Source organism: Temnothorax americanus, unplaced genomic scaffold (assembly GCF_048541705.1).
Source record: "Temnothorax americanus isolate GAGA-0224 unplaced genomic scaffold, ASM4854170v1 Scaffold5, whole genome shotgun sequence".
Classification (NCBI taxonomy): Eukaryota; Metazoa; Arthropoda; class Insecta; order Hymenoptera; family Formicidae; genus Temnothorax; species Temnothorax americanus.
The window spans coordinates 6,434,188-6,455,831 of NW_027509657.1; the positions used below are offsets into that span (position 1 = coordinate 6,434,188).

Sequence of the window (21,644 nt, forward strand, 5' to 3'; positions counted from 1 at the left end):
AAATTCATCTTTAGATACTCCGTAGTCAATGAAACGAGTCGTACGGCAGCTAAAGATATAAACTCAAGACAATCTTAAATATATGATCTGACTATGAATACCGGCCTATATAAAAGGGAGACCCTTCCGACTGCGGCGGCAGTTCGCCGCTACGCGTACTCGGTCGAATCAATCATTTGTCTAATAAGTTGATTGTGACAAAATAATAAATAATTTATTTTTCTTGGAATAATAATTTTCACGAATCTTACAGAGTGAAAAGGCGAAACGCCATTAACTCGGCCATCGTTAAACAAATGTTTAAACAACGAGAATTCGGCGCGTAAGGTAATCCGATCAAGAAGGTAAAAATTACATGTGACGACGAGTGCTGCTTTCGGTTGGACCCGATGACGTATCTCTCTCTATTTCCCACTCCGTTTTCTTGCTGATTTTATACTTCCAAGCTTCTATAAACTTCGGATGGTGGTGCGGATCGTGAACGCGGGCGCGAGCGTTACACTACCTTTTGTTATCTCCTTTGAAAGAGACGCGAGTGCATATTGCATTACCTCGCGCAGAGCGCAAGGAAAATGGTGATAGACGGCGCGGGGGGAGAAAAGAGGGAGAAGGGGTGAGGGGAGAGAAAGACAGCTGTAGCATTAGAGGAGAAGCGGGTCAACCTGCCGAGTTTTATAAATATTTTCCATACGGGCGTCACCAAACTGATTTACACTAGCTAAAATAGACAGAATTTAACATAACGCGATGTCATACGATAACATATATAACTCGATGCGTTACGTCTTATTGCGTCAATGGTTATGGAAAAAATTTCAAGTTATACTAGCGATTTCTATGCGATAAGATAAGTTCGGGGAATTCAAATAAGGCTCTATACCGATAGTCGAATAAGCGCATTTGAAGTCAGATTTAAGGGCCATTTCGGTAAAACGAAAAATGAAAAAGAAGCGAAGAATGGCCCGCCGTGAAATACGAGTGTTTGATTAGGAACACACCGCGCATATTATTCACGGGCGTGTATGGAGTGTGCCTGCGCATATGCAAATACACGGCGCTGTCCGAAAGGCAAATACATGCGACCGTAAGATAAGACCGGTTCACGGGCTCCGGGATATCCAGGAAGGACTGTCACGCGGTCCCGATCGAACCGCGGATTACCAGCGATAAGCCCTTTCACTCCCCGGGAACGGTATAAAACTCGTCCTCGCGCACTCCCGCCCTCCGCGGAGTCTTTTCCCCGCGCGTATATACTTTATATCGGATTTAAACTCGCGCCGCGCACTTTTGACTTTGTTAAAGGTCGACTCGTCGATTAAGCGCAAACGGCGTAATCGAAAAGTAACGAATCGAGCAAGAATTGAAAAGGATCGTTTGCGCACGCGGATGAGATTTTAGCGCGTTTCTCGCGCTAGAATGTACAGCCCCATATAGCAGCTGTAAGAATTTAAAAATAGCTAATAGTTTTTTTTCTATTTTAAGAACTCTCCTCATTCCCTTACCAAAACACATACGTGGTCCTGAGTTCTGTCTAAATTCGTATACCATATGTGGATGCGTTGTTCCATACTCGTTAATTATTATAGACGATCGTGTACGTGTTTTCTTCGATTTTTCGTCGCGTTATATATACGAATCTTAAACGTCCTTCGCTTTCACAGTCCAACTGTATACAAATTGCATTTTGAATAAATAATTTTTTTCACGATCCCCCCCCTTATCATCCATTTATCAACATTACCAAATATCAAGCGTGACCTATACATTGCGGTAGGACGGGACCGAGACGACCGGATACGCATAGATTGTATTCAATTTTCGTTAAATGAAATAATAGCAGCGCGGAGTGGCCCACGGAAAGAATTTGGATATTGAGGTAGGCGCACACAGTAGACGACGAAGAATAGGACAGGCTGGTAGGGAGACGTGAATAAAATGGGAGAACGCGGAGGAAGAGGCAAGTCATTTGTACCGCGAACCGCCGAATATAAATACCAAAGACGAAGTTAAAAAGTCAGCAGTAGAGGAGCGGACCCGGCATTGTGAGCGTCACCATTATACCACCCCCGGCACCGATCGATATTTTGACCGTACGAAGAGGGACTCGGACGTCGGACGTAAGATCAAACGTTAACCTCAGTAATAATTGCGCGTGTTACGTATACATGAGACGATCACTTACCGTGTCTTCTTTTTCGTTTGCGTTTGCCGGTCCGTGTAAGCGTTGTACTTGTCGCATCGATTCGCACCGTCGGCGTCGACAGTGGGACATCAAATCGCACGAGATTCGCACAAATTACGCAATAACGCACTTTCACGCGCACTCAACTTGAACCCCGCGTAACGCGAAATCGGCGAAATTGAACTACTGAACCGCAGGCGGCAGGCCGGAGCGCCCCCGCGGCACGAGCGGCGGGGGTTACGCGCACGAAGCCCGAGCCCGTGTTCGTGTATGTCCGACGCGGCTTCGTGCGCGTGCCTCCGCGGCTCGCGCTGCCGAGGTCGTCGTGGAGCCGCGTCTCCGGCCTGGCGTTACCGCTCGAGGCAAACGTTTAAGGTAGTTCTCTTGTCCTTATATCGTCCTTATACTGGAGAAAATCGATTTTCTATAAATTTTCTTGAAACTGTGAATATATACGTTAATGCGTGGTACAAATTTCAGTACCTCTTCCGGGATAAAAAATCAAGATACCGAGCCTCAAAGTTTCAACTTTTACTACGGAAAAGGTTTTCCAGGTCGAACGGTAAGGGATACGAGGTTGGCCAAGAGGACCAAAGTTGCTCCTCTCGTCGAGTTCTATAAGGAAAAAATGCCAAAATTAAAAAAAATTAAATTTATGTAGGCGATTTTCCATAAACGTTGGTAACGGCCGACGCGCGGACCGTTGACGCGGTCGTGTTTATCTCGACAAGCGAGTCATTGTTGACAAAGTCAAGTCGCACGAACCGAGTTCGTGAAATAGATGTAAGGACGCTGATCGCCGAGGCCGAGAGAACCAGAGTCCTCTCAGCCCGGGAACAGACAAGACGGCATGCGAGGAGAGGTACCGAGCCCGGAGATCGAGCGGAAGAGTCCACCCGCGAGGCAGAGCATTATTCCTGCGGTGTAACAAACGGTCGCTTCAATAAAGTATTACGGACATTATTCTTTCTGTGGCCATTCCCTACATTAAAAAATTTTTTTTTTTGTAAAAATTGAAACTTTGAGGCTCAGTATCTTAATCTTGATTTCTTATACCGGAGGAGGTACTGAACGTTATACCACGCATAAAGCACACCTAAATTAACGTATATTCACAGTTTCAAGAAAATCTATAGAAAATCGATTGTCTCTGGTATAAGGACAAGAGAACTCTACCTTAACAAAGAGTATATGTACCGCAGACCATATTGGCGGAGAATCATGGAGAAGGTCGAGGATTATGTAACCCATGGAAGCAACATGCAACGACGCGACGCCCAGGACGTCGTCGAGGAGTTCACCTATGAACTGTCTAAAATGCGTGGGAGATGTCTCGATGTCGGTTCGGGTCCAGGGTACATTACCAAAGAAATGTTACTACCGATGTTGCCGCGCGACGCGGAGATAGTAGGTGAGTGAATGAAAATTTGGAAACGAAGAACCCCTTGCATCGTTGGCGGAAAACGATAAAGAATCTCGCCTGTCGCGTCTTTGTACAGGCGCGGATATATCGCAACCGATGGTGAATTACGCCCGCCAGAAGTACTCCGACGAGCGATTGTCCTACATCGTTCTGGACATCGAAGCGTCGGAGTTGCCGAGTGACCAAGTCGAACAATATGACAATGTGGTGTCGTTTTACTGTTTGCATTGGTGTAACGATATGTGGTAATTTTCATTTTCTTGGGTAACGATCAAAGAAAGAAAGCTTTCGTAAATAAAATTGTTAATTTTCACAATTAATTTTGATATTATTAGAAGTGAATTACACGAAAATATTCACATTATTATGTTGGTAAGCGCTTAATCAAGATAAAGTGTTTATCCCGTGTACAATTTTTTTCTAATTAAATCCATCAAATTTTTAGGCGCGCTTTCGAGAACATTTACAAGCTACTGCGACCAAATGGGAAAGCGCTTATGATGTTTCTTGGGTACCATTGTGGGTTCAATGCGTATTTGAGAATCAAGCAGGATCCACGATATCAGTCTTATGTTCAGGTATTAATGACCGAAATGGCTATAACGCACGATAATGTTATAAAAATAAAATTCAAATGCCTTTGCGTCCTCTTCTTTAAAGGATGCGGGCCGTTACGTACCGTATTTCCAACGAACAATGTCCAAAGATGTCCGGGCGAGTCTGCGAAAGATGCTGGAGGACGTTGGTTTCGCAATTCTACACTGCAGCAAAAGGGAGAAAAGTTATCAATACAGTGCACAGAGTCTCAAAAGTAAGATACTGCAATAACAAGACAAATTATTGTCTATCTACAGAAAACACGTGAAAAGTTATTAAATTAAATCGTTGTAATGAAAATTAATCGTTGCGACTAAATTAGGATTCTTTATCGCCTCGTTTGTTCCAAGTAAAGTCATGTTTGTGCTTTTTGCAGATCACGTGATCGCCGTCAATCCTTTTATCAAGCGAATTCCCGATGACATGAAAGACGAATTCGTGGATCATCTGGTGAGCGAAATAATGAGTCAGAACGTTTTGATCCCGCTTAAAAGCAAAAACAGCCAAGAAGAACATGGTATTGTATTGAGATATGACCTCCTAATAGCATACGTGCAAAAACCGGTTGTTTGACGGTCTTCGAACGTATTTGAAGTGTATATTCAAGAGTATATTCGCGAAATGTATATTTTTAGATAACTCCAATTGTTTGTAATAAAATTAAGTGGTTTTTATCTGGTCTGACGTCGACAGAATTATAAGTTTATTAAGATAATGCTTAATAATAATGCTCGTTTTGTAAAAAAAAAATAAATAAATAATATTAATATTAGTTTCAGTGAAACGTGCCGATGTAGTTATATTCCATCGTCGACATCTCCCTAAACAAAATCCTTGCGTTTCTACAAACACCTATACCCGTAAAAAAGAAAGGAGGAAAGAACAAATGCATTGCCACTTTCGACAGCTTGCCTCCTACAACGCTAAATTTTATGTATATATTGTACGCTATATCTTTAATTTTACAATAGTACAGCCATTTATAGAATATCGTTATTATAACTTACAGATCATGTCGTACGGATACAAGAGTGGGCGTTATTGGTATCGATATTCGCATAGCGGGTAACAATATTTCTAATTCTGGTTCTCTAAAAAATACATCCAGGCTTACAAATGGTCTTAAAACCGCTGGCATCGATCGTGTTTGACAATCCGGCGCGCGCCTCTCGGAAAGTACGACTAATAAGTCTCGCGTCCCGAAAGTTCATACATCAGCAAGTTACACACATTAATCCTTCGCAATGTCCACGATATAGCGATAATCAATCGCATTTCCGCATAATTACCAAGAGTTTTCTTCAACGATCGTTCTAAAGAGCGCAAGTAGTCGTACTTGGAGCGAGAGCGCGTTGCGATCCATCGAGATGAAAACGGTCCGAGCCTGCCCTATTGTGTGCCACGAAATATCCTCTATTCGAAATTTCTCCGCGTACATTTACGAGCTATTTTCCAGTCGGAAGTGACCTCCCCTTGACCCCCGCATAATTCCATAAATCGTCCGTGTATGTAAAAGCAAGTTCGGAGAGATAATCTTCGCTGTGCGGAACTAACGCGCGGCGCGGAAGAGATCCCTCCGGCTAAGCATGAATTTTATTGCACCGGCATATCACCGGTCTCTCGATACTTTAAATCAAGCACTAACAAGCGACGGCGTAGTTAATTACAAACGGGAGATGTATTATTTTAAACACCCGCCGCGCGCGTAACCGTTATTCTTATGCTCCTGTGAACGTAATCGATAACGCGAAGACTTTTTTTTCCTAACTTTCAGTGTATTCTAGTTATCGGGACCTTCCGCAAATACCCGCCTATTTCCTACATTACGAACGAGGACATCACCTGTCGCGGCAAGCCTTCCACGATCCTCAGTAACGACGTTGTTAATTCCTGATTAGTATATAGAGTACGTATAACAAATGCGGTCTCGTGTTCGAACAGTGTTATTCTTTATAATAATTATACGAGAGTCGTAAAGCATCGGATCCGATGAAGGTCAATTTGCTCTCAAATCTCACCGATTTGACCATGGAAGCTCGACTTTACGGGGAAGATAATATCATAATTCCAAAAGGTATAGATTATACGAATATATACGCGTTAATACGCGTTTCATCTCGGTTTACCGAGCGAGAACTGTATAATCGGGAAAAACTGTAAATTCCAAATATTTAAATCGTCTAGAGTGCTCGAAACGTGTGTGTGTGTTTCGAGAGCAAGATTTGCGAGCGTCTGCAATCCGGATGCCTTTTTTCTTGCAATTGGTTTATCTTTAATTATATTATTATCTACCTCTCTGGATGTCTTAAGAATGTCGAAATCGTAGGAGTTATTCAGTGTACATTTATCGATTACGAGCTAAATGCCGTAAATGGTAAAACGAGAGTGAATAAGTAACGCTTTCTTAGTATGTAGTCGGTCACTTATTTTCTAGTCTCTTATTTCGTATAGAAAGGACATCGAACATCAAATACGATTATTTATAGAAAAAAGGGATTATACCTGGATACGATAGAACAGCGAAGGATGATCGAGGGCAAGGCACAAGTGAGTCAGAGAGAGGAGAAATTATTTCTTGAATGAAATTATATAATACTCTACGCCCTAATCGTTTTTCCATTACGTACTTTTCGTCGCGATTAAGATCGGTATGCATCGCGAGATATACACATATACACACACGCGCGCACATATATATTTATATATATGTATATTATATAATCAGACACCATCGACGTAATTAATCGACAACTATTGCTAACAGCGGGACAAACATCTTATTTCTATCGATACTTCCTCGCCCGTGTTTATCTCTCGGCGTGACGCGATTAATAATTCATTCGTCTTTCAAAACCCGAAATGAAAACATATCGGATAAGCGCTCCGTACACGAATCCCCGCTGAAAAGAATAATTTGGAAGACATAAAGGAGAGTGTACAATGTGTAAAAAAATATTGTTAAGATTTGTATCTACGTATCTCGTGGAAAAAGATGCGTAGAAATAGAGAATTTTAAATTTCGAACTCTGTGAAACGAGGAAGACGGGGAATGCGGATTTCCAACGAAACGTTGATCTCTAAGGAAAACTAACATTTTGTTAAAAGTCCATGGGGAGAATTAATGTGGCTTTCTTTTTTATAAAACAAAGTATCTAGATATAAAATCAAAAGTCGCGAGAAATCAATTTATTCATAAATAAGGATTAATGATATTTATAAAGTTGCGCATCAATAGAAAAAGATCTAAAGAGAAATCACAAGAAGATCCAGCAGGGAAAGATCTACGAAAACTTTTTTCTACAGGGAATTTGTAAAATCTATAGAACGAAGATCTTTACAACCCAGCAAACATCGAATAACATGCAAACTTGCTGAAATCTGCAAGTACCTATAGAAATAAGATCTCCGTTCAAAATCTAATTGCCTCACGGAGCTTTCGTTACTTAATCACCGCGTAAAAAATCGCCGCGTGACCGGCGTGACGAAAAGAGCATGTATGACCGAACTTGCGTTTCTTCCTTCGATTCTTCCGTCACGCGTCCGATAAATACCGAAATACACGCACCGTGTCGCCGCTCGAAAGAGAGCCACGCTTACTATAAATTCTCGCTTACCGTGGTAAGAGCGTGCAAAGAGAACGCGAATACATCAATTACGCATTTAAGACCGTTGCTGCTTAGGTACTTTCATAGTGGGATGCTTCGTCGTTGGATTTAGCACGGATGAAATGCACGTAATCGAAATGCGACACGCGCGGCGAAAATCACGAGATTAAACAGGGAATATGAAAAAAAAAAGATTAAAAACGCAAATTAATAAATAATTTAATAGTTGCTAGAAATCGGTCATCATTATGCATCATCAAATCACGCTGCCTAATTATGTTTAACGAAACATTGTTGCGAGCACTAAATAATCTCACACCCGATTAACGTTAACAATTACACCAGAATCGACAATTTCGTGCTAATTCATACTATTATGAACGTATGGCACTCTGATCGATATCTACCCAACTTAAAACTATATATATTTAATTATAAATGGAAAAACAGGAGGGGAAAAAAATCGGGAAATAAAATACGAAATCAAAACAAATTGTGAACACAACAAATTCGTTATAATCTCTCGTCGCTATTTACAGAAAAAAAAGAACGGAAGAGTACGAAACCGACGAGTCGATTGAAGAACGAGAGGTACAACCGAGAAATACATAAAGATCACAAAACGCGTTACGGAAAGGTAACGGTGAGGGGATCGACCTGGACGAGACGATCGAACGCGAGCGCGTCGCCGACGCGAAGGGCCGACGCTAAGTATAAAGAGATTCGGCGCGGCACGTCGTGCGTCGTTGCCGCAGCTAATGGCTAAGGAGGGAAAACGAAATCATTTTGCACGGGACGCGACTACTCTCTGGTACAAAGTAGATAACGTATATACGTCTGTATATGCCGTATTCCGCCACCGGGGTGCAACGCCGTCGGGCGTCGCGCTATCGATCGCTACCGCGTTACAATCATCGACGAGCTTGCTCCTCTCCCTCTTCGCCCTGTTCTTTTCTTCATCTCGCCCTGCGTTCCTCTGCTTTCTTTCTCTCTTTCCTTTTATCGCAAACAAGCGTCACAACCAAACGAGCATCCTACGACGTTACGTTACAATCTCGACGATCGAGCTCGATCGCGAAGCGGATACGGGATCGTTGAACGTATAAGATTCGCGCTGTGCTTAAGTGCATAATTTTGTTTTTCTTTTTTCAAGCAGTACGTTCATATCCCGCTGAATCAAGATGCTATCGATCGCTAAAGGTACACACTACACGTAGACGTGCAGCGTTGTTGTAAAAGGCGAGGTTCCTCGGGGTGGAGTTCAATTCGTCAATTCGGACCAGCAACGCAGGCTCTCTATAGAATATCGTCGTTGCACCATATTTACACGTACATCGAATTTTAATTCTACTTCATTGTCGGTTGAGAATTGGCGATAGCGTGTCGCTGCTAAAACTGATAGACGATCCAAAAAAACGCACGTATAGAGTCCTAATATCTTCGTAAATGTCGGTGCAGCCTAATCGACCGTCAGAATATTACATCTCTTGCGAGCGCGCTTGAAAGAACAGATTGTATATATATATATATGTATATATAATGCTTTCTTCGTAGACATATCCGTTAAAAGATTTTTCGCTGTCTTCGACACACGAGTGGATCGAAGAGGGACGCAACGTCGAGGACAATAGTACGGTCAGGTACGAAGAATCGTTGTTAAGGAGATCCTTATTACACGGTGAGACGAGGGACTAACGCGACGGATGGGACGCGACAAAAGCACGGATAAAAGTAGGCGAAAGATCCTCGCGGATGCGAACCTGGTTGCGGGGAACGATCTAACGCTCAGTTTCTCGACCCGTCGGCGGACGTTTAGACGCTCCAATTTGTGGAAACCTCGGGACTAAAGCGGCAAGTGCGATATATTCGGAGAAAATGGAACGATATTACAATAAGCTGAGCCAAGTCACTACTGATCGTTTGTAGGCCGTTTCAAACCACGCATATCTTACGTATAATATACACGTTACATATGCGAAACTCTCGCGGTTACTCTAGAACGACAGACACGTCCGTTATGGGGATCCTCGGCGGATAGCTCGACATGTTTTATAAATATCTATTTGGCAAATCTTAGGGGTAGCCGCGGCGCCTCGAGAGGCACCGCCACTAGAGTCGACCGCTTTGACGTTAAGCACCGAAAGGGAGATTCTAGAGCTGATAATGAAAGCGATCCTCGAATCAGAGATCTTGCGATAGAAGCAAAATCCAAGAGAAAAAAAAGACTAACGCCAGAGTGGTCGAGATAAGATCGCAGGTACAAATTGACAACATCGTGACGCGTGCATCAATTAATGTTGCGATTAATTAACAATCCGTCCGCGAACGTGTTCGTCGTAGCGCAGAGAACTCTTTTATTTTGTTGTTTCTTGTAGTACTCTTATATTAACAACGATTACGCTAGCGCTACCATTTTTCTCTTTATGGCTATCCTACGATTAACAACATCAACAACAACAACACATATAATATATCAACGTGAATATATATATATGTATATATTATATCTATATATCCCGTTAGATCTAAATTTATCTTATGTACACACGCATGTGTGTGTAACGTACATACACGCGTATATATGTACATTACACGAATGTAGGAGAAGAACGATCGTGTCCCAGGCAAGTATGCGACATCCACATACAATGCGCGGGAAAAGATCTCCGACAAAATACACACAGCAACTCGATCTGATCTAGTCGAAGGACATAAATGCATAGGTAGATCACACTAGACGCGAAACGACTGCAATCGAGGAATTGGATGTGATAACAGTGAAATAGCTTCATCTAAGCTCAAAAAACGAGCTTAAAATTTATACAATTCAAAAAAAAAGAGCGACAAACAAACGTCATCCATAGAATACAATATTCCGATATAACGCATAAGTGTAACAATATTCGAATGCAATGTACAACTGTATAAAGAATAACGGTATAGATTCGATTTCCAACACCTCAATTGACGAAGATAACGAAGCTAAAACTCGGATTACCATTGGAATATAAGGAAAATCTTATATAATTGGAAATACTCTTCCATTTGCTCACTCTTATCGCTTATATTCCAGTTATCTCGTATATACGAGAGGTCGTCAACCTCAACGTGATAATATAGCTTAGTTAACGAAAATATATTCAAAAAGATTGCACGCTTCAATGCCGTAACCGACATAGGAGAAAAGTCAATATATTACCTATATATATACAGTATACGCATATATACTAATATCGCAAGCTCGAAAACAATAATTACGTTTCGCAGAGTAAACGCTCGTACTAAAATCTGCTTCGTTACGGAGAGGCGAAACATCGAAAAACTTACGAATGTAACAAACTTGTAATGCGTTCGAGGTAAAAGCAACGCCTCAAAATAAATATCAGAATTTTAGAACACAAATATCTACGTGTAACAATAGAGATTCGGTGTACCGTAGTACTACGCGTCGCATTACGCAATTAATTGATTTTCTTCTATCGTTACATCGCCACGGGAGTTGCTCGAGATGTCGCAGAGGATGCGAACTTTAACCGACGTGGCATCTGCCCAATTTCACAAATACTTGTCCACGCATATTAATCATCTCTTCACGTACATTCCGAGCGTACCAGATAGAAGAGTTACACGCATTGCATTAAATATATATTATCTTTATAACAATTATCTACCATCATATCGGATAAAGTCGTGTCCGCTACGATACAAGCTACAACCTCACGAATAATCGGTAACTTGACAAAAAATGCTATCGCGATAATAAACGTCGACTAAAAAATGGTAACTCTGCGTACTTTTCGATGATAAAGTATGAACTATATATATCAGCTACCCTCTCTCTTTCTCCTTCCTTCCTTTGAAAGACGCCGTAGCGACTGTTCAAAAGAACTAAATGCCATACTTTTTATATTTATCGCAAACGAAATATTATTAAATCTGAGAGAGGTGCACGGGATATAACTTTAACATTCTTAAGTTTACGGGATGCACTATCGCTTGCAATAATAAATGCGTATGTCTTAATTGCTCTTCCAGTTGTTCTCTGCTTGTTAGAGTTCACGCCACAATTACGAGTGTTCTTTTCCTTCGCCTTCGACGATGCTTGCAAAAAATAATGCACAAAAAGAGCAGAATCACATAATAGAATGAACAACGAATTGACTATTATTGCACGCGATGGTACAATTATAAAAAAGATATTTATAAAATATAATCTATACAAATTATATAATTATAAAATTTTCATTTTTTAAAGTTTATTAAAATAACATTATATTTTCCCATATTATACATCCAAATGTAATTTCAAAGAATTAAAAACGCTAAATTAAAAATTATAAGCTCGACAAAATTATAAAACAATACAAAAAAAGCAGAAATTTAAAAATATATATATAATTAAGATGAACATATACTCTTTGTGCTTTAAGACTAAAAAGTTCAATGTAAAATATAATATTGAAATACAAATCATATCGAGATTCGTTCAAATTCGCAAGTAGTTATACTTTCATACCTGTGCGCATACACTCTTATTCGAAAACTATAATCGATCAGATCAAAAGTATGGCTCTTTCGATGTAAGTACACGCAACGAAAGAATGTACTTAAATTCGTAGTTGTAATGCATAAAGAGAAGAGTCTAAATTTCGAAAACACTAAATGCCATGAAATAGCATTTGAGTATAATGAGATCGCTTGTGCAGTACACTTGTGCAACTGGATCGCAGATGCATTAACAACAATTTTTTGCTCAACTATGGCAAATGTTTAACAATAGATAAACTTATCAAAGACTAAAAAAAAATTGTGCAATCTCTAGACCGAAATAAAGAATCATCGATTAGCGTAAAATATAAATAACAGAAATTGCGACAATAAAGTAACTTTTTTTCTTTCTCTCTTTGATTCGATCGTCGTTACTCGTGCGATTATCACCAAGCAGATTACGATACACCCCGCGTACCTCTGCCTTTACTAAATCAACACGTTAAATAAATAACAAATTTACACGATGTAAACTTACGATACGGGATAAGTTTTAATCCTAAGTTCGTTATTACTACGAAGAATCCCCTCAGATACCTGTGTATACGTATCGTAGCGCGTAGCCTAAAATATCGTACAATTAGAAACAACAAGGACAATGTTACATCGTAACATTTTTGATTGTCTTCCTCAAAGGGGTTTGCCCGACCGGAATCGCTCTACACATTGAGATACTAGGACACTCTCGTGCCTTCGGTACGACAGTGTCTCAGTATTTTCACGGTGCGGACAACCCCGGAAAAAAAATTATTTTATACGGAGTACTTTCAGTCAAAAATATATCAGATCACTCGCGCGTTCGTGTAGACCTCTCTCAGCATTTTCCAATGTTTCTCCTCTAGGCCAAAGAGATTTCACCCTCTCGGTTATACTTCTTACATTATTCTGACTGGAATCTCCTGAGATCTGATCTTTTAGTAATCGAAGACCAATCTAAACAGAGCATCTTGGAACGCGATTAGTTTCTTAGTTTATATATAGTCGATTAAATAACGATGCCTTATGCATATAACAACAATATTAAATGTTAGCACTTAGGAAGGTTTGTTGTATTATTTTTTCCCTTATTTAGAATTATATATATGTATATATATCTCGTGCGTATTTCTCGCGAACGATCTTAATGCTTCGTTAAGCTCATGCAAATGTGCAATCGACTGTCACGTCGGCGACTATCATAGATCCCGGAATCTTTCAGACTGCTTAATACTGTGTGCAAATAATGCGAAACTCGCATTTCTCATTGAAGTCTGACATTATCATTTTCTCTCTTTTGTATTACTAAGCAGATATTTTATCGTAAAGAGATCAAGACGTAGGCGTTTTCACGTGAGACAATCGATTGAGGAATCGATCGGTATGTACGATCAACGCTCAGTCGAATAATGATCATCGTAGTAAAAGACACAGCGTTGAAGTAATAGAAAATTACTTCGATCCACATTATTCGACATCTAATTTCCTTGAAGTATTAAATGGTAAAAGATCAGTATACATATATATATATATGTATATATATATATATATATATATATAGATATATATATATATACAATTGTACCGTACATAATAGTATCAAGACGTTAACTCGTGCCTCGAGCTGCCCGAAATCACGTGATCTCTCGTCACAGCACCGTCACGATGTCAACATCCCGAGAGGGTACGTTTTATCGTCGCCGAGCAACTGTAGATAAGCGCTACGTACCAACGTTCCGTTAGTCGTTATTGATTCGTTTCCTCGTACAAGTGTCGGGAAAATTATTGCGTCCAAGTAATATCTGTTTTCCTTCTCCCCTCATGTATCTCTCGTTACAGAATTCAGACTACGATTCACGTTTGCTGTACCAGGTTGCATAACTGGATGCTTTGGACAACGCGAACAATGGCGTGAGACGCGGACATCCGTGGATCGATGCCGTATTCTTAATTAACACACAGCTAGACAATTCGTTTCGCGAGTCAATACATGTTCTCGCTAAGCGACTCGGGCAAGCTAGCTCCGCCAGACGGTGACAGGGGTAACTCACCACTTTCGTATTTACTGTAGCGGCTACTATATTCCGCCAGCAAGTTAGCTTTCACCTGTCACATTAAAATGTACTTTAAAAATTTATATCACAAGTAAAATAATGTATTATTCGTTACACTAGAATGCGAACCTTGGCTCGTTCCTCTTCCAGGCTTTGCCGCACTTCTTCGTGCTGTCTTTCCAACTCCGCTCTCTTCTTGTCGTAAATTTTCGTTAAGCGCGTACACTCGTTCACACCTTTCTCCACCGTCGATTTCGCGACTTCTCGTTTTATACGTTCCAACTCGGCCTTATCTTTGTGCACTTTAGCCAATTGTTTGACCTTAAAACGATAAAATATATTCAACAATCAATTATGCTATTTCATATATTTCGTTATTTAGAAAAGTATTGTAATAAATAAGTACCTCGCCTTGTCTCGTAGCCTGCAGCTTTCGTTTAACGTCCGCGGTCTCTCTGTCTAAAAGCACCTGGAGCATTTTCAATTGATTGGATTGCGATCCTCTCATCACTTTCTCGACAGTCGCAAAGAGGTTCTCGTAATATTTTTCCTGAAGCTCGCGTTCCTGTTGAACATGCGCCTTGCATACGGCTAAAAATCGATCGCTTTGACTTCTGGGCAAGCCCCTGGTCCCCTCGTTCCCCTCACGATTTTCCGCGTTCTCCGGACATTCGGAGGTCTCGGCCATGGCCAAGGTGCTTAAACCCACTTCACTCGAAAAACTGCTTAAAAATGATGCGACTCAATATTGTAGCAATTTTCAGTCATCTCATTCGTATACTTACATATTTTTACTCGATAGTCGCTTCACCAGCCTGTTGCTCATATAGAATTTCGATCTATGCTTCTCACCGTCGATCGAGGCTTTCTGTGACTGCAACCGCATTTTCTCTTTTTCATGCTTTTTCCTCAGAGATTCAAGTTTCTTCTCGAGTTCCATCTTTTTCTCCCTGACCAGCTTGTTTTCCATGAGTTTATCCAAACTTTCGGCTACTATTTCATCACTCACTGTAACAGAAAAGAGTTGCCAAAATATAAATTAAAAAAAGAAAAATAATATATTTTTAATAAAAAAAATTTATTTAAAAAACACTCACTATTGCCAACATTGACTGGGCTTTTATTTATAGATGTATCGGCTGATTGAACTGCAGAACAGGGAGTATCATCGTCCACATCCACCGTGTCCGAACTACCTATGCCGCCGATAGATGGTCTACTATGTTGTAAGCTACTGGGAGTTAGTAAAAGGCTTGGCACTTCGCCTATGGACTGTAGTCGTTTAGCTTTTACAACTTCCTCCTGCAAAAATAACATTGTTACTGATGTATTACGAAAAAATTAAACCGTGCAGAAAACTTACAACTGGTTTAGCAGTACTAGGAATATCGCCAACTTTACCCTTATCCTACAAAATGTTAGTAATGTTAGTTAAAATTTAGAAAAATTAAATTGTTAGGAAGGAAAAAGCGATTAGTAAATCGCTTAGCAACATTTTAAATCGTACTTCAATTTCTTCCGGTTCTTCCAAGCAATCTGTAAGAACCAACAATTGGTTCTCTCTCTTTTCCACTTCGCTCTGATATTTAATAGGATTCGCTAAAGCTTCGGCAAGTTCGCTTAAACCATCAGGAACGTAATCTTTCACGATAACGTGTAAAAACAGACTCGCTAATGGTAGTGGTTGCCCGCACTCTGTTCTTAATGCTACATGTTTGTATCCTGGGCATAATCCGACTACGGGAAGTACCCTGTGACCGATTAAACGTCCAGATTCTTCATACGCCGCTATCCTTATCGAGGCAAGTTCCGGCAAAACTACCTGAGGAATGCGTAAACAGCACATTATACAAAAATATTTTATAGCAAAACTTAGAAATTTATGCAAATACTATCGTTTTACCTTCTTGAATACAAACGGCTCTTCGTCGTATATGGGATTAATACCGTTGTTAGGTACGATTTTTGTGCGGAATTTCTTCCTTACGGTATCCGCTGGCAAACCGTACATATCGACTTCTACGTAAGTTCCTACTCTTTTGTCAGTTAAAAATTGTGCGGATATCACATGGATGTGAACCGAACCTGCTATAATACCATCAACGGTAGACTCGGCGAAAGGATCTAGCCGCCGATCTTTTCTTCTCATAAATTCTGGCTTTAATAGATAGCCGCAGCGTTGATTATACTCAAATATTCCCAGATTTAATTGCATCGCCAGATCTGTCACAGATAAAATTAAGTTTACATCAACAATAAATGATAGATAAGATAATACGCCAGATAAAATCTTATTTACCGAGTGTTTGATAATTTAACGCAACCAGCTGACATCCCGCGTTCCAAAATACTTGCGGCATGAAATTACTGGAATCGAATCTCGTTCCTGCTGGGTAAACTCTAGATAATTGGTGCTTGTTGTAATTCACAAACTCTAGTGGTCTCTCTTTCAAGAGAGTCGTAGCTTGCTTCTCGTCGAAGGATGACATTTCGTACGTGCGATTCTTTTCTATAAAATACAAGCGATATAAAATTATCTTTATAGTACGAAGAGAATGCATTTACATTCTTCTTGTTAAGAGACTTCACGCACTTTCAGCCGATTCAAAACTATTGAAGTGTACGGGCTGCACATAATTAACTAGAGCTGAAATCTCTGCGCCCGCCTCGGTCTCTTTGGCCACGGATTTATCTGGTACAACTTTGTCACCTATTCTCAGTTTAATATCTTCCACATTAGACTCATCGTCCTCTGTACTCGATTCATCTTCTTCGTCTAAAAAAATAAACTCGTTAAACATGCGTGCCTCTTTCGTCAATATCTCTACAGCTTCAATTTCCTATTACCGACCTTCGTCATCCTGGCCGCTATCTTTACTGCCTTGTCTTTGTTGCAGCATCGGATGGGAAATATCGCCATTTCCAATTTGCTGCTCATTTTCAGGTGCACCATCATCAGCCATTTCATTATGAGGTATAATATCCGGCGGAGGACCGTTTTCTCCTCCAGCAGATGGATTCACCGTCCCATTAGTTTCACTGTCTGGGGTACCTTCAGCAGTATCTAAAGCTTGCTGTTGCTTTTTGTGATGCTTTTTATGATGATGATGATGTTTCTTTTTATTCTTTATTATTATTTTACGCCTTAGTAACGACGGCGGCGGGAGCTCTTGACCGGGCTCTAACTAAAAGCAAAAAATATTTAATTACAGTCATAATTTTTGCATGTACCTATCAATAGTTTCTTCATTAAGCGTAATATCTAAAAATACCTTGTGCGATTCAAGTGGCGCATCGAGCAACATTTCCCCGAAAAGGTCTCTGCAGTACTGAGCGATTTTGGCTTGTTGCCTTGGATTGCAGTGATTTTCGAAACTGAGAATGACTGGATAGTCCGACGTTTTAAAAGCGGTTTCAGCAATTGCCTCTATCACATCTCGGGCACATATTTCAGGTACGAATGTATATCTAAGAAAAAAATTTTTATTTTTAATTCAGAATCAATTATATGCTCTCTTATATAAATGTGAGATAATTAGTATTCGTACCCATGAACAATAACGGGTTCGTCAAATTTTCCATTCCAAAAATCTAATTCAACGCATCGGCAACCGGCTAGAAGACATTGACGATAAATTTCCACAGAACTCTTTCCGGTAAGTTGATGCCCTGAATAGGGGAAACGTTTTATAAGTACTCAAGTTAAATATAACGATATACCACGTGTTAAAAATAATTATAACAACGTATATTATAATAACCTGTTAAATATGTGTTATGACTAGAATTTATAAAATAATGCGGAAGCGGTTGATCCATATCGTCAGACAATTCAAATTTGGAGACAGCAACAATCGGGTTGTCTTCGCTCATGAGATATCTCAAAAATCCATCGAAACTGAGCTGTCCTTTATTTGCATTACCCTTGTTGGGTTCATACTGATTTATAATATCCTTTGCCCTTGCTTCATTTGCGTATGGATACAGTATCTCGTTGAGACGTGGATCTCTCTGCGACTTGTTCAAGAAGTCCACAAATTGTGAAACGGACATCAATTTGCGTTTGCTATTGCCAATAATTCCTTCGAACACTTTTTCCACGTCTGATCTCTGAGTCAGAGACTTGTAAAAGTTGAAAAAATCTTCAAATTGGAATTTTGGCAACGGTACGACGTCACTCTAAGAAACAATATTATCGTAATAAGTGAATATGTGCAGAGTACTTTACAGTCAAATTTTTCTAATATTTACGACATAGCACCAAACTCACTTTGCCAGATGGAAAGCCAGAAATATCAAGTGCTTTCTCAACACGCTTGCGATCGTCTTTGTTTTGTGTAAACATTTTTATTATACTGCAAAAAAAAATTCAAGTATATAAATCTTATCTTATAAAAAAGAAAAAACAATCTTACAGTAGTAACGTTAGAATTGTATGATAAGACCGTACTCACTTTTTTACCGGTATTTTTTCATTTTTATCAGCAGTAAGCGCAAGCTTGGTATGTGCTTTCAATAAGAACATAGTTGTGCTAGTGTTTAATTGAATCAAATTGTACGCCATTTGAAAAAGTTGTTCTGCCCAATGTTGTGCTATTTCTGCACGCGTTGTGCAAAAATTAATAAAATTCATATTGACAAAGTCAGATCCGTAACAGATCGTTACAGTTTTGTCTTCTAAGGAGTCTTGAGAACCCATCGTTACAAGAGATTTCAGCTTTGGATCCTACAGAGTAGAATTTTCAATTCAACAAACGTTTGTTATCCCCTTTGACACAAAGCTCAAGATATATCAACAAATGAAATTCCTAATAATGCCCCTAGCGCAACTCAGCGAGCAACAAGCAAAAAGTTTCGTACAATGAGCTAAATGCATACAATGCTGCATGCTTCTGCTGCAGTTTGAAGTACGTCAGTTCATTCAAAGTTCTGTTTATTGATTTATGGGAAAACTGATCCAGCTAGGCGCGTTATTTCAATGAATACGGAACTGCCTTTATCTGCCATTGGTGCAGGTGGTAGTAGGTGTGATAAAAAAAGCAAACTATGTATGGGACGTAAAGTAGGTAATGGTCTATTTATAAATTAGTCAATAATTATTATGTGACGATGCTCTGTGCGTCACCGATATAATTATGGAAAAATCAGAATTCTCTTTGACCATTCATTTTTGAGCATTTGTAATACAATATTTGCTATATTGTCGCCAGGAAAGTTACAGCTCACGGTTACATCGGTAACGGATATATATTATTTACAAGACTATTTTATATATTTATTATTTAATAAAAAATGTTTGTTATTATTAAAAGGAACACACATATAAAATTAATACCTTTGGTATTTTTGCATATTTTCCCGTGCGAGTATCTCTTATAACTGCTATGTCCAGCATATCCATCTCATTATTTTGATCCACCCAGTGTATGTAAAAACCATATTTATCCACTTTCAAAGTCACCGGTGTTGCCACCCCGGAATCCTACGATTACATAGCATTTGGTATTATGAAAGATTTATTTTTACCGCGTGACTGGTTTACTGTAATTGCCGCAATAATGTTTTTTTCCGATAAAGAGTCAAGTCTAGGCTTGATGCTTCGAAATAGAAATTGTGACACGAGCTATTATCGCGGAATTCAGTTCTTTTTTTTCTTTTTGACTTTGCTAAACTAGGAAGAAGCACGTTTATGCCTGAAGTGACCTTTTACATTTATACTTTTACCAGCGCTCGACATTAAAACCGCCGACTACTCCAGCCGTAACATTAAAAATACACACAAACCTCGTCCCACTTGATAAATTTCTCTCCACCCTGTAGCTGCTCGGAAACTTCCACGGGCTTTATGTGCATGGTGATGCCTGTACCCTTGTTGCCCGCCATCCTGACTCCCTATTGCCAAAAACCTGCACTGATTCAGCACCGATTCTTCCTTACGGCAAAGCGATGAGCGACGTGGAGAACGGTGGCAGCGAACACGCGGACGTTGACCACGAGGACGACGACGACGATGGTGGCGGTGGCGGCGGCGACGACGACGGCGACGGCGCCGTCAACGACGACGACGACGACGACGGCGACGACTCCAACTCCAGCGGTGGTGGCGGCGACAGTAACAGCAACCACGACGACTCCGACGGCTTCGACGACGACGGCGACTCCGACGGCGACGGTTCCGACGGCGACGACGTCGACGACATAAGCCTCATCGAGATTTCACTCATTAAAAGCACCTGGATCACCGTGACCAGGGCGAGGGCGACTGTCGCCGTCGTCGTCGTCGCGCTCGGCGCACCTCGCGCGTATAAATACACACGTATATCTTAAGGACGTGCGCTCGAAGCGTCCCCGCGGGAGAGCCCGCGAGGGGACCTCGCGCGTCAGACCCCGGTTGTTTCGGGCGAGCCGAGTCACGGGGCGGTTCAACCGGGTCGCGACTGGACGAAGGTCAACCGCGGAAACATTTCACCGACGAGGAGGAGCGTGTCTCGATGACGGTTGTTCGGAGCACGAATCGGGTGTCCTTAACCGAGAAAGCGCGCGCGCGCGCACACACAGCAGGACTCGTCGCTCCGAGAGAGAGAAAGAGACACGAGACGACGACGACGATGAGAAACGCGACTGGTCTTTCCTCGCGAGTGGTTGGTCACTCTCGCACGCTTTCAGCCGTTCGCTCGCTCCGAAGCTGCGGCGGCGGCAGCAGCAGCAGCATCGTCATCCTCCTTCCGCGCCGAGTGTCGCGCCCAGAGTCCAGAGTTGGGCAGTTGCGCCGCACGCCGGGAGACAAGCACCGACAGCACCGAGCCGTCCGCGCGCGCCGTCAACACCAGGAGGCGCTCTACCAGGACGCGCGGCGCGGGACGCCCCGACGCCCGGCGACTGCCGCTCACGCTTCGAATTCGCTTGACGCTTTCGCGCCGCGGCGGTCCACTGTTATCTCCCGCTCCCGCGCGAGAGCGATGCTTCGATCAAATTGATCGGCGATTGATTCGCCAGAATTGTCCGCAGCAAAAATTTCTAGCTTACACGTACAATTTGCCCTGTCCCCGAGCTAATCTTTCTGGATTCCGATTCTCTTCACGCGATAAAAAGTTAATTCCACGCGTGTCAACAAAGTGATACATCGTATAGATATTATTTGATAAGTTTTAGAGCTCGATCGAAAGTCATGCCGGAAGCTAATCTGACCGAATTAACTTTTTATAAATTTCTTAGTTTTAGTACGCGCGAGTGGAGTTTACAGTTTCATCAAATCGTCT

At 41.0% G+C, this 21,644-nt stretch overlaps 2 protein-coding genes and 1 long non-coding RNA gene across 9 annotated transcripts in view; 1 reads left to right on the forward strand and 2 right to left on the reverse strand.

Moving 5' to 3' along the window:
- The window catches only part of LOC143903756 (uncharacterized), a 94,215-nt gene extending 91,660 nt beyond the window's left edge, over window positions 1-2,555 (reverse strand). Inside the window, exon 1 of the long non-coding RNA XR_013258799.1 lies at window positions 2,183-2,555. This is a non-coding gene — a long non-coding RNA (uncharacterized LOC143903756). The remainder of the gene's footprint in view (window positions 1-2,182) is intronic.
- On the forward strand, window positions 1,886-5,287 carry Jhamt (juvenile hormone acid methyltransferase). 5 transcript variants are annotated; one of them, XM_077417629.1, is made up of 6 exons: window positions 1,886-2,117; window positions 3,385-3,593; window positions 3,682-3,850; window positions 4,051-4,183; window positions 4,266-4,416; window positions 4,579-5,287. In XM_077417629.1, the coding sequence occupies exons 2-6, from the start codon at window positions 3,404-3,406 to the stop codon at window positions 4,773-4,775; spliced, it is 840 nt and encodes a 279-aa protein (XP_077273755.1). In that variant the 5' UTR covers window positions 1,886-2,117; window positions 3,385-3,403; the 3' UTR covers window positions 4,776-5,287. The 5 variants fall into 5 exon arrangements, with proteins under 5 accessions (XP_077273755.1, XP_077273752.1, XP_077273756.1 ...); XM_077417626.1 differs by lacking the exon at window positions 1,886-2,117 and adding an exon at window positions 2,864-3,130 and having other exon boundaries at window positions 3,301-3,593; XM_077417630.1 differs by lacking the exon at window positions 1,886-2,117 and adding an exon at window positions 2,864-3,116.
- On the reverse strand, window positions 5,127-20,614 carry Plc21c (Phospholipase C at 21C). Of its 3 annotated transcripts, none has more exons than XM_077417614.1 (18): window positions 20,170-20,614; window positions 19,721-19,867; window positions 18,840-19,111; window positions 18,656-18,740; window positions 18,147-18,564; window positions 17,934-18,054; window positions 17,658-17,853; window positions 17,237-17,570; window positions 16,979-17,161; window positions 16,685-16,894; window positions 16,289-16,608; window positions 15,893-16,207; window positions 15,749-15,793; window positions 15,483-15,687; window positions 15,171-15,393; window positions 14,792-15,107; window positions 14,515-14,706; window positions 5,127-14,437 (listed from the first exon to the last, which is right to left on the reverse strand). In XM_077417614.1, the coding sequence occupies exons 1-18, from the start codon at window positions 20,266-20,268 to the stop codon at window positions 14,315-14,317; spliced, it is 3,804 nt and encodes a 1,267-aa protein (XP_077273740.1). In that variant the 5' UTR covers window positions 20,269-20,614; the 3' UTR covers window positions 5,127-14,314. The 3 variants fall into 3 exon arrangements, with proteins under 3 accessions (XP_077273740.1, XP_077273739.1, XP_077273741.1); XM_077417613.1 differs by having other exon boundaries at window positions 14,792-15,110; XM_077417615.1 differs by lacking the exon at window positions 15,749-15,793 and having other exon boundaries at window positions 14,792-15,110.
- Window positions 20,615-21,644: the final 1,030 nt, after the last annotated feature.

Coding starts and splice junctions, on each gene's coding strand:
- Jhamt (XM_077417626.1), top strand. CDS start 3,374: ATGTACCGCAGACCATATTGGCGGAGAATCATGGAGAAGGTCGAGGAT. Junction 3,851..4,050: donor CATTGGTGTAACGATATGTG/GTAATTTTCATT, acceptor TCAAATTTTTAG/GCGCGCTTTCGAGAACATTT. Junction 4,417..4,578: donor CAGTGCACAGAGTCTCAAAA/GTAAGATACTGC, acceptor TGCTTTTTGCAG/ATCACGTGATCGCCGTCAAT.
- Plc21c (XM_077417613.1), bottom strand. CDS start 20,268: ATGGCGGGCAACAAGGGTACAGGCATCACCATGCACATAAAGCCCGTG. Junction 18,055..18,146: donor TCATAACACATATTTAACAG/GTTATTATAATA, acceptor TCCCCTATTCAG/GGCATCAACTTACCGGAAAG. Junction 14,438..14,514: donor TGGAAGAGGAACGAGCCAAG/GTTCGCATTCTA, acceptor TTAATGTGACAG/GTGAAAGCTAACTTGCTGGC.